General features: G+C 38.2%; 1 protein-coding gene across 1 annotated transcript in view; it reads right to left on the bottom strand.

Annotated features, from left to right (window-relative positions):
- The window catches only part of PTPRR (protein tyrosine phosphatase receptor type R), a gene marked incomplete at both ends in the record, with an annotated part of 140,777 nt that overhangs the window by 3,948 nt on the left and 123,709 nt on the right, over positions 1 to 13,120 (bottom strand). The window contains 3 exon segments of the mRNA XM_080632167.1: positions 2,508 to 2,621; positions 6,612 to 6,769; positions 7,922 to 8,032. Coding sequence (XP_080488293.1) covers positions 2,508 to 2,621; positions 6,612 to 6,769; positions 7,922 to 8,032 — 383 coding nt within the window.

The raw sequence follows: 13,120 nt of genomic DNA, 5'->3' as shown, positions 1-13,120 counted from the left end.
CTGTGAGTCCCTGAAGCGCAGCTCTTTTCTCCTATTACTTAATTCACTTTAGTAGAAATGTGGCCATGGACACATGTGACAAAAAATTCACACACAAGTGGATACCATCAAATGTGTTTATTCCATCAGCAGGTGTTTGGATGGCTCTGACCATGAGCAAGCCTGGCTGGGAACCTAGTGGAGATGAGGTTCCAGGAGTGAAATATTCAGTGTACTACTTAGTCAGGTTTCTGGCTCTCAGGTGGTCAGATAAAACCATCTTTTTCTGCTGAACTCTCTTTTTTTCTGTTTCGTAAGGGCAACATGATGCACAAAGAATAAATTGGAGCACAGCTGCTGGCCAGTGTCATGAAGAAGACAGCTTCATCACTGTTCCTGCCTTGCTCCATTGCTAATGTTGGCCACTTGCAAACAAGTCTTAGTGGGACATTAAGTTCATTTTGCCAGCTCATGCCATGTGTAATGACCCAATCTCACACACCACCTGCCAGTAACCAACATGTCAGCACTGGGTCATCAGTGGAAGCTGGTGGCATCGAGCTATGTCCATGTAGGACTGATACTCAGTCACTTTATGAACCGTGTTCATAAGGTCTGGTTGGGCTGGCAGTGGCTGCTGTAATCTGAGAAGCTGCTACGCTCTGCTCTAGCAATCCTTGTTATAAACTGACTGCCAGGTGAGTGAGATCCATTATGCAATATGGCAAATTTATATAATATAAAACTTAAAAACCTCCCAGAAATATGCAAATCACAAGACTTAGTGATTTTTATAACAGGCTTTGTGCCACTGAGATTGCTGTTATGAATGAGTTTCAGATTATATAACTCTCAGGCATTGCCTGAGATAAAAAGTATATATGTGTCTTTTAATTTTTAAAGACATTTTTCTGAGCAAAACTCAGTAACCAAAATCTCTTTTTCTTTTCTTTTATTTGGGTCAGATTTTCATTATCTTTCAAGTTTGTCTAGGATACCAATAGATATAAGAGAGTTCACTGGTCAGATACACTCAGTGAAATAATGTTGTCAATTATAATGCTGAAAATCTAGATTATTTTTTCTATGGCTGAAATAATGACATGAAAAATGACTTAACTGAAACCAGAGTTTGCTTTCACTTCTCTAAAATGGAGCGTAAAAGCAATAAGAAAAAGGTCATCTTATAACAGAAATACTAAAGTGGGGGAGAACACTACAAACCTCCTTCAATAAGATGAAGAGATAATCAGAATGGAGTGCTGGAAATTTTGAACTAATAATTTAAAACAGAGTAAGCGCTTTTCTCTCAGCTTTCCCATCTTTTAGTTTTGCAGAGGTTTCAGGTCAGTAACTCCCCTTGGGGAAGTTTACACTCCAGGTGACTGGTGTTGCCCTGTAAGGATCACACTACAATCTCTAGTAGGATGAAGGCGCATGGGAGAGGAAGGCAGAGGGGGTGATCCATAAACATGGTCAGCTATATGAATTCTGGTCCTTCTGCAATTTGTGGTTCTAGAATCTTTCAGAGCTCTTCAGAGCACAAAAAAACTCGTATTGTCCCTTTGACCTAAGCTCTTTTTCAGCATTTGCACCTTTATGGGTTGTTTCCATTTAAAGAAGAAATGCATGTCAGAAGCAGTTAAGATACTTGTGAGGAGATTATATGACCTGGTACCTACAGCAGAAGAGGAACAAGACTTCACTATTCTTGGTGCAACCCTGTTTATTTACTTTATACAAAATCCTGTTTCCCCAAGCAGAATAAGAAAGAAAAGTACAATCAGACCAACAGCTCCCATTGTGCACAATATCCACATCTTCCTTTCCAGCACAAATCTCTCTTCAGCCACGGTTTCACAAAACAAAGCACTCTGCAACAATGCTGGCTTACACTGTTCCTGCTCCCAAGCTGTGAATTCAATCAGGGAATTGATCTGACTTAAGAAAATTCTGCAACAAATGCCTTGCTGTTTTCTTAAGCTGGGTACGTTTGCCAACCCAATTCAAAACCACCCCCAGCACAGCTGAGGGAATAGCAGCAGCACCAGATTTGGCTCTCTCTGCTGCATAAAGAAGCTACACACAGAGTGAGCCTGGATGTCGCTGTCAATCCAGGCTCAAAGACAATCCCTTGCCTCCAGATTGCCCCATGTCTCTTGTGTCCTAGTAGGATGCTGTAGACAGCAGAAAGTTCCAGCAGGGGAAAAGAGTAGTGCCAAGTGCCCAGCAACTGCAGGGTTGCCATCTCAGGACAATTTCATTCAGTGGAGTCTCACACAGTTTCACCCAGAAAAGAATGTTCATTATTCAGCGTCTAAAACCAGATGTTATCTTGAATACTCAGCTAATGCTGTCATACGAATCAGCAAAAGTGATGGCTGCTATTTCATGTAAAACAACATTCAACTGTGGAAAGCTTGTCAGAATCACCACTGAATCATTTCAGCAATGATTTCAGCATAATTTCAGAATTATTGACTGATTTTCAGAATCATTGACCTATTTATGGTTCTTCTGGAACTCACCGATCCACTCGTAGCTGGCAGACAATGCTCAATGCATCGACAACTCCTTCTTCCTTCAATTGCTGACAACCAATAGCCGTAGCAATAAAACATCCAGTTCTTCCTATACCAGCACTGAAAAGAAGGCAAAATTTAATAAGGGAATGGAGTTCACAGATCAAAGTAATTAACTGGAAAATAGTAAATAGATACGAAAACACTTAAAACACGAAACATGGAATTGCTAGAACCTACAATTCCGGAGTGCATGACTAGCAAGGGTAGCTTCTCAGCTCACTTGCTTAGAAATGAAAGGGTGCACTGTTCCAGTGGTCCAGTTGTTGTGGGTAATTTGTGAGGCTTGCATGTTTTCAGTCTGCACACAAGTGTACGGTAAGAAAAATAGCACCACAAAGTCCAAATATTCTCTGGAACAGTCCAAACAAATGATGGAGATATGCACTGAGATAGGGAAAAGTCTACCTAAAGGCAAAAGTCTTTATGGGGCTTTATGCTCAAAGCCCTCAAAGTATACAGGGATTCTGCTAACCATACTTCTAATCATGAAGAAAAAAGGGATCTAGAAACATGCTGATGAAGTTAACTCCCTCTCCTGTGATTCTGCAGAAGGGAGAAGGATTTGGTGCTGTAACTCTCCAGGTTTTCTTCATGCAGTCATGGAAACAGCCATTTTGGCATTATTTTTACTCCCTAGGCCTCCAGTGCTTTTGAGACTCTCTGTCCCACAGTTTTCTGCATAAGTAATGTGGAATTCAGTGCAGCTCATCCCTGTCATGCTGAATGGGAGGAAAATAGCTAAAATAGTTAAAAATGGAGTCAGGGGTCAAGATCTCCATGCCTGGCTTTATAGTAAATACTTAACCATCTGGTGCCTCGCTTTCCTCATCTCTGCAATGGGTATGGATGCTACCTGCCTAATAAGAGCACTGTAAGAGTTACTTAAATTAATGCCAGGAAGAATACATTGAGTGTCTCAGATGGAAGCTTGATATATATGAGTGAAAAGTGTTACCAGAAGTATGTTCATTTTGCTACAGCTGAAACAAATCACAATCTACTCACCACAGAGTGAAAGACAGGAGTGATTTAGAGACTCAAGAGCCCTCCCATCTGGAAGTGAAAATTTCCAAGAGGGCTCAAGAATATTGAATATATGGGGATGCCTAAGCCAACCATGGGGGGATAGTGAGATGTAAAACTGGCAGCATACGAAATATCAAGTGAGATGAAGATCCTCAGTTGACAGCCTGTCTTCTTGGACATCAATATTTATGAGGAAAATGTATCCAAAAAGAGGAGGACATCATAGTTTCTAAAAAGGGATTTGGAGAAAGCAATCTAATGCATTCCCCCTATTCACTTCCTCAAATATTGTAAAAACCTTGAATGTGGGGCTAAAGTTTAAACAATTCAGATATAAGTGAAATCGGCTACAATGAAGGATTCTTTTTTCCTCTTCTTTTGGAGTGGATTAAGTGTTCTTGGACAAGTTCTTAAGATGTATTAAGCAAAGACTATTGTTTTCTAATGTATTTTCTTCCTCAGTTTAGGCATGCCAGTCCTACCTTCCTACATAGCTTTATTTCAGGTAGTGTTCTTCACTTGCATAATATTTCTTTCCTGGTATATCCATAAAATATACAGGTCTACTTACTTTGAAGTATTTTCAAGCACCCAAACATGGTGTGTGCGTGTGTGTGTGTGTATATATATATAAAAAAAACATTTACTTCTATTTTTTCCTTCTTCTTTTAGGAGTTTAAGGTGTAGTAGCTCATTCATAATGACTGGTCTGTTAGTTGGGAGTGTGGGATATTGGACTGTTATGATTTTGGGATTAAGAGACGTGGGCAGTGTGCTTTTTATAGAACATGTTCATGCACTAGCTGATGAGGAAAGAAAGGCAAAATTTTACAGCAATAACAGCATGAAAATAACAGCATGAAAATTTTATCCCTTAGTCTCATTTAAGAAACTCTTACAAGTCCTCCAATATGCCAAATTGCTGGTTCTGGGAAGAAGAAAACAGCATTGTGGTCCAGATTCTCAGTCCACTTGGTTTCACTGACTAAATGGGGTTAAATTAGTTTCATATTTGCAGAATGTAATTCTTTGTTCTAATTATTCTCATTAATTCAATTTACATAAAAAAAAAACCCTTTTCCCTCTATATTTGAAATCTTTGAATTAAAACTTGTATTTGATCCCTAACCACCTAGCTGCTGTTAAACACAAACTTAGCACTAACTACACATCCAAGGACAGATTAAAGAGGCATTTTCCACATTTGCCACATGCTTTTGATGAGTGACATGAGAGAGGAAACATAACTTTCAGTAAATGCCACTATAAAGATTAGTAAGAATTTAAAACTTCCCTTGGAAATCTGTGCCGTTAGTGTGTGTATAACCAGATCTGCTGATTTTAAGGACCAAAACAAATGTTTACTCTTTTTCCTTTTCTTTTGCAGAATAGGAATTATTTTATTACAAGAAGTCAAGTCCTTCTTATATCCTGAATGGGCTCATTCCTAAAGTGTTTAAGACTGCACCCTCTGTGTTAGGCTACAGGAAGACACATACAAAGCCCCTTTTGTTTGCACTAGTGCCAAAATTTCCAATATTCAGAGATTATTAAAGCATTTCTGCTTCAGATTAAGGATCACTGCTTGAGTGTGCACTGTAATGGTCCTTTGGAAATAACTGAGAATTGTGCAGTTGTATCTAAAGTCCAAAGTTAAAAGCGTGCACAGCTCTATAAAACCTGCATAACTTCAGCTGCAACTCAGATTAAAAGGGAAGAAACTATCTGACTAGAAGAAAATGCAGTGTGAGTTTTTACCTGTTTTTTAGACCACAATGAACTGATCATATAGACATCTGAGTAATCTATTAATTTTTAGAAGAACTATTCATTTTAATAGCTCTGATATTAACTCATTAAGAACCTGAAGAACTACTAATTTTAATCACAACTGAGATATTTCCTTTATCTCTTTAATCTCCTTTATCTCTTTAATAACAAATAAATTCCTCCTCATGATTACAGACCTTACTGTCATATTGCTCACCTCAGAAAGACACACTATTTTTCTAAAGACCTTAATTACTGAAGATCCGTACTAAAAAAAGTTACTCTCAAGAAACGTCCACAGATTTGTGCATTGTTTAGGGAAGCAATAATTTCTGATAAAAACAGCTGCATAAAATTAGGGAAAGTTCCTTATTCATCACATTCTGGTTTTGAAAAACGATGGGTGGTTCAAATCTGGCTTCCATTTCTCTAAATTTCCTAAATATGGAGTTGAAAAGAAGCGGTTCAAGATGAGAAGTTCTGTTTTGATGTACTTCTAGGAAAAAAAAAAAAAAGTAGTATCCCAACTATAAGAGATGTATCATCACAGTTATGGGACAAAGGAAGTAAGGAAACATAATTTTCATTTATTTTCTGTTTTGCTTCACTTTTCACCTACTTCTTTGCACCAACAAATCCAGTACTACTTCCTGCTATTTCAATTGCAAAATTGGGGCAATGAATCAATATAAAGCAATAAAATTGAATTTAATTAGAATTATTAGAAGGATATTCTCTGTTTTATTACAATTCATGTGAATAACACTCTGCTCTTGAGTGCAAATAACTCCTTGCTCTTGAGTATCAAACCAATTGCTTGTGTGAAATTAGTATTGATATGTTCTGGTCTCCAAATTTGTACCCAGTGCCAGCTGTTGAAAATTGACTATCTTTTCAGCATTTTAGCCAACCAGCCATAGGGCATTGCATCTGACCTATGCACATAATTATGCAACAAGACTAAAAAGAAAGCAAATCATGACTGGGAAACAGAAGCAAAATAATTTTCCAGCTGGTCCTTCAGAAACAAGGTTCATTAGCAGAAACAGAGAATGGTTCAGGAACAATTTGCTAGCAACAAGGGAATTCTCTCCAAAACTCAAATCCAGAAATATGAACTGAAAAAAGTCAATTAGCACGAAGAGGCTCTGGGGAATTTTACTTTTCCCCAAATAAGTTCTTTGTTTAGGAGGATGTGATTTGCTGTGGCCTTGCTTTGGGCAGTCATTTCAGAGAAGGATTGCAAATTACCTGCAGTGCACAATGACAGGCCCTCTGCCTGGTGATTCCACCCTGTCCTCTTCTACATCCAGCATGAGCTGCAGCAGAGGCTGAGCACTGTCGGGGGTTTTGTGATCCGGCCAGGATGTGTACCAGTAGTGTTTCACACTCCGGGACTGACTCCCTTGCTGAAATTAACATGAAGGTTTTATAAGCACACTTGTGGTGAACAATTCTTTTTATTTCTCCTAATGTTGTGGTAAAAAGACAGTAAAAATGTTAAGAGAGATTTAAAGATGTTTTTTATAGGCCTTGGAGGATGCAATTGTAGGCAACAGAGACCCAACTGCAAGAAGGGTTTGTGCATCTGAAAACTTAGTTGGTTTTCCAGCTATGTAAGTTCCACTGTCCATCTGACTGCTGCTGACTTGCTGACTGTTACTGTCAACTGGGAATTGTCAGAGATCTGTGTTAGATCAGCAAGAAGATATAGAAAGACTAGACTGATCTGAGCTTCTCCTAGTTATTATTTATTTCTGCTACCTTTATGGACATTATCATAAGGGTCTGATACTAAAAACTACAAGAGTATTTAAGTTAAAGGTGCAGAAGAACTGCTCTTCCGGATTAATCAAACATCCCAGGTTGTCCAGTTATTCCCTCCAACAGAGGCTGCTACCACTTACTTCAACAAGCAAAGGGCCTAAATGTGGGATAAGGTGACTTGTGTTGGACAATATGACTTCTGCCCACTTCTCACTGCCTGGACTGACCAGATTTTCCCAGTTCATTACTAATTGTAATGCTTTGTCAGGAGAAGGAAACCAATCCAATAGCACGTAAGTGTAATATGGGGAGTAACTCAGAAAAGGAGCATCTGCCTTATTTTACACAGTTAATACTTAGTCAGAAACACTAAAGTGTGAAGCTTTCCTTTATATACTCCTTACATTTTTAGCTTCTCAAATGGGCTACGGATGCACCCAGCACACAACACGAGCAGCTTATCTTTTATAGAGTGATGCTATGCTATTTCTTTCATTAACTAAAATCCCTTTACATCACCTTGGCCATGTAAAAAGGCCTCAAACGAAATGTAATTCAAGGGTATGGAACTTGCACTCTTTTTTAAGCCTTTCTTATTGCCAGAGTGATACAAAGCAGCAGTAGGGTAAGTGTTCCAGTGCTTTGGTCTCAATCATACCTTGCAGCTGTGAACTTCATAGCTCAGTTACTCCTTCTGTAAAAATTTATGCCCCTTAAAAAAAACCTCTTTAACTTCATTTAACATTAACAAAAGAAAGCATTCGGACCAATACTTCTCAGATGCAGACTGTTACCTTTATTGTAAGCTGACGGATAGTGTAGTTCTTGCATTCTTGCACACTGTTAACAAGGACTTCCACCTTCCCATAGATTCCTCTTTTTTCTGGCCAATAAAGCACACATTTCTGGAAAGCAAGCAGCAGTGTCATCAGTGAGCTGGATCCTAGAGCCATATTCATATCTAATTTTTACACAGAACGTATTTGTCTGGAAAGTTGGGATGAACTCAACCAAGGGGTTATTCACATCAGAAGCATTCCCAGATAAGATATTGCAGGGTTCTTAAAGAATGACTTAGGCCTGATTTTCAGGATCTGAGTTTTTCAAATATGGATTTCTATCACTGAACACTTTGAACAGCTATTTTCATTTTTAAAAGCTCAACGAAGTTCAGTTACAGGAACTCTTTTCTACCTTCAAAATTAAGGATTTTTTTTTCCCCTAGAAAATTCTTTAATTCACAGAATGAAGTTTATAAAATTTTCTCTTTCCAAATGAGATTTCCTTCTGAGCAAGAGATTCAGAGTTTGTCCTCTCCTCACAAGACTTTTTATCCTCTTTACTCTCCTGAGCCCTGATACAACAAAGCATGTAAATGTGCCCTTAGATCTTAATGAATTCAACGGGACTTGATGTGCATGTTAAGGTATATTGCAGAATCAGAGTTGTCAACTATGTAACTTACTGGAAATGAATGCTAAAAATATCTATCAGTCTTGCTAGAGCTACACAAAATTATATACAGAATTCTTAATGAATCAGCAGTGTTACAGTCTTTTCAGCAATGTACCTGACAAGCATCTACTAAAATTGAGATGAAGAAACAGTGTCTACAATATGAACCATTTTATTTTTCCCCTCCGATAGTTTGCTTATCTTCAAGTCAACTGCAACTTCGTATTCATTTCCATGAAAGTATCTCTATAGTCTACTTGAAAGCAAACCATCCCTGTTGTATAAATACTTCTCTAAAAATAAATGATTATTATCTTAAGACTGTCAGGTGTTTGAAAGCCACATTTTCTGAAATAATGCTGGCCAATATGATAAAAAGAACCCCAACAATTAAAGGAAATATTCTTTTTAATATCCAGTGCACAAGTAAAAAAAACCCAACCAAACCCCAAATGCCCAGAAAACAGACAGTTCTACAATAATAGGAATCTCAGAAAGAACTTGTTTGCATTTCCTCACAAACTCTCGCAGAATAAACTAGTATACATTTAGACAGTAGCCTACATTACACAGCAAAATGAAAAAATCCCTTTAATATAATTAATTGCCATAAAGCATAACTCCCAATAAATCATGCTAAAAATGATCCAAAAAAAATTATCAGTGAAATGCAAGGCTTTACCACCAGGTGTGATCTTTAAGCTGCTACTCGATAACCCAACAGCTGCCTGAACTGAATCATCTCTGTTGCACAAATACTTTTCTAAAAATAGATGCTCATTACCTTAATAGTGTAAGGTGTGTGAAAGCCACATTTCCTGAAATAATGCTGGCCAATCTGACCGGTTTCATTCAGATCCTGCCTTTTAAAGCCTTACCCGAACATCCTAAATTTGCTGTCTCCCCGAAGACATCAAGAATGGCAATAAAATACTCAGAAATTTGTACAAAAAGAAAGGTGTTCACAAGTTCCACAGTCCCCCCATGTGACACTTTTAGCTACTATCATCTGCCAGATCTGCAATTCATGCCCCTCCCTGGGAGTGTAGTTTTCAGTGCTAATATGGGGAAAAGAAAACTCTAAATACACAATTGTACCCTGACAATCAACAATAGTTGAGTCAACCCCTGAGACTTTTTGATAAATGTGAGCATACAACGCTCACTACAAAGCCTTCAGGCACTTCAGAAGAGTGTTTTTCTTGACTCTTTCCCAGAGCTGGAATTGGCAACTTGCACTGGGTGGACAATGAAATGGGGCTGTTCATTAAAATAACTTTCATTTAACAGTTCGTCTACGTTTAGTGAAATACAAAGGATTATTTTTAACACAGTCTCTGTGCATCTTTTACAAATACTATTTGTCACTGCTTTAAGAAAAGCCTTGAATATAGAGCCAGGATCAGCTTGTTCAGGCACTTCTAAGAAGACAGATATTTTGGGGAATTAACATGTTTTTGAAAGTTAATTATAAAAAAAGGATAAAGATGAGGATGGGAGGGGTAAAGGTATCAGACATATGGAAAATAACATAGTAAATCCCAGGATCATCAGCAAAACCAAGTAAATTGCCTCAAGCCATTACTTGAACCTGAAAGAAAATTCCATTGGTCCCATATAGGTATATTTTAAACCTGTTCGAAAGCCAACCACAGTGTCTGAGAAGTCTGCTCTCCAGTCTCTAAAAAAGAAAGAATTTACTTGTTCTTATCATCACATCATCTTCCACCTCCACTCTTTCTGCTGGTCCTGATTCTGTTCCCTGTTCTTCTTTCAGGCTGCATATTCATTCGTTACAGCACTTTCTAAATAGGTCATATATTTTGCGAGCTTGGGGTTTAACACACAATCCTCTATGTAGTGAGCAAACATATAACAACTATGAGCAGGGTGTTTTTAAAAGATGCTTAAGCCCCCCCCGAAAAAAAAAGAAAAATCCTAGCCAACTTGCATGGCAGCTAAAAGCCTGGGAAACTTCTTACTTCCATGTGGAAATTCTCATCTTCCTGCCATGTTTCAAATTCCCCCCTCGAATTAATTTCCATTGGTTAGCTTTTTGCTAATAAATGGCTATTTATTTCTGATCTGCCCCACAAAAATGACATTCCCTGACCTGAGCAGGAAGTTTATACAAGAAACAGCATCTCACATGACCTTTAATTGGTTTCAGCCTTTGTCCTTCCTTCTGTGACAGGCCTGCAGGCTTAAGCTCCCTCCAATCCCCTGTCCTGTCTCCTTGTGCGCCCCATCCCAAAACCCACCAGGTGCCAGGTTTCATGGGACGGCTTCTGAAGTGGATCTCCAGAACTAAGGCACTCTTTGCCTTGATGTACTAGAAACCTCAAAATTAGGACCAAATCTTCTTAAGTTTTTCCAAAACCCAAGACATATCTATGGCACCAATACTCAACTAATAAGCAATCTCCAGAGAGGCTTAGGTGAATCTATAAACGATAGGATTTCTGAATTCCAAAATCTACTTTGCTGTGCATAGATAAGTGTGCTTATAGAGAGAGGAAAAAATGTTACATGAAAAACAATATGAGCTTTAAACAGTGAGTTAACAAGATTGTCCTAGATAATTACTGACAAGATTTACATTACCTGAGTTGAATAAACACACATTGTTTAATGCATCAGTCAGTACTAGGCCTTTCTTCTTGTAGAATGCCACACAGTATTCTTTATGCTTCCTAAAATATGTTTTCTGGTTAACAGGTAATGTTGCTAGTAAGCTTTTAAGACAAACTAAATGCATATTATCTATGAAGTGCATAGCACAATTACGAAAAACAGCTGCTACAACAAAAGTCTATAAACATCTCTGTAAAATTATATAGAAGTCTATAAACTTCTTACACTCCACATATTTGTCAAATTCCAGTTGACTAAATTCTGCAATATATGAAGTTTGCATGTGCCTCGTGGATAAAGCTATGTAAGATCCTGCCCTAAAATATTACTGCAGATGGTCACTGATCTCTTAAAATAGGATGGGTCACCCTGTGAAAGTGCCTACTGCTCTTCAGTGACCAGGGAGGGTACCCAGATCACTAGATGAGTTGTGATTTTCCTCATATTAACCCTAAAATCATAGCCTAGAGTTACAAGTTTCTCATTTGGTCCAGCAGAAGCTCCTTTGCAGTGGACTCTCCTTGCACAGGTAGATTTCCAGTCCGTTCAGACATTGTGTAGTGCTGAGGACAAGTTTTACAGATTCTGTTTAAAACACTCATAGCACCCATGGTTCCTTTGGCATTATTCTTGCTTACAAATCAATCTCCTTTTTTTTTAATCAGTCTTCAAAAAGAAAGAAAATCCAATAATTGAATGCTCCATGGTTGTTTTTCTTTCATGCAGCTGAAATGGGTATTTTGCTCAGCACTCTATTTTCATATTACATCTTCATCCATCTTACAAAAACTGTTACCACAGAGTCTTAACCATTTTTTCCTCTCATGGAAGGAAGTAACTATATAGAAACTTTTGTTTATCATCATTTCACACAATTCCCATTTTGATTGCAAATTCATCACGTCAGTATATTGCACTAGGACACTAATGTCCCAAATAATTTTACTTATGCTAAATAAATGAATTTATTGCTGAGATTAAGGTTTTCCATGTGTCTCTCATTTGAGAGCTCCCTCGTTACACATTACTTTATACTTTTATAGTACATTATAGCTCAAATGGAGGCTGACTGATGTTACATTAACTGAGGAATGGGGCCTACAACTGAGAATAGGGTATGGTGTTTATTTGTGCAAGGGTGGATGTGGGTGAGTATGCTTTCAAATATGAAGGAATCTGTATGTGTGTATACTGCAGAGGCACCTGTCTGAAAACGATGGAAACAAAGCAGACAATAGAAAAGAAAAAATATCAACTGCTATTATGCTAAATAACATCTGCTTTTGCCTCCTCTTTAGAAAGCAAGTTAATACACTGAGCTCAGCCACTAGCTAAGCTATTTCCTTTCCAATAGCAAGCCAGGTTTCAGGAGGAACCTAACAGTGAGAGTTTCTAAGGTTTCTAGACAGAGCAGAACAGCTTGTGCAAACACAGCCCCTCTATATAGCCTGGGAACGATTTGAGATTCCCCATGCTTTCTATTAGGAGGAAATTACCACTGCCAGGCCACAACAATGCAGATAAACACCAATGCCTAGAGCCTGTGTAACTCAGGTAAACACAGGGCTTCCTGACACGGTGGAAACCACTGGGCACTTCTTTCAAGTCATTCTTCTTACACAGTGTCAGATGTGAGTGTTTAAACAGTCAGCATTTCCTCAGTGAAATACTTACCTTTTTGGCCAATTAGGCCAGGGTAAATTTTTTATGTTTTCAGGAGTAATTTTTTTAATGTAGGCTTCTGGACACTTGTTTGAAGTCTAGTGCAAAATGGCACCTAGTTTGGAAATATGGCTTGGGATATTTTACAGGACTAACCTACCTTTTACATACAGGTTTCTTAACATCCACTTGATTTTAAGCTCATGCTAGAAGCTCAAATGCAGGGTGATAAAGAGCCAAGC

This window comes from Psittacula echo, assembly GCF_963264785.1.
Source record: "Psittacula echo genome assembly, chromosome: 1".
Lineage (NCBI taxonomy): Eukaryota > Metazoa > Chordata > Aves > Psittaciformes > Psittacidae > Psittacula > Psittacula echo.
This window is presented reverse-complemented; position numbering and strand designations above follow the sequence as displayed.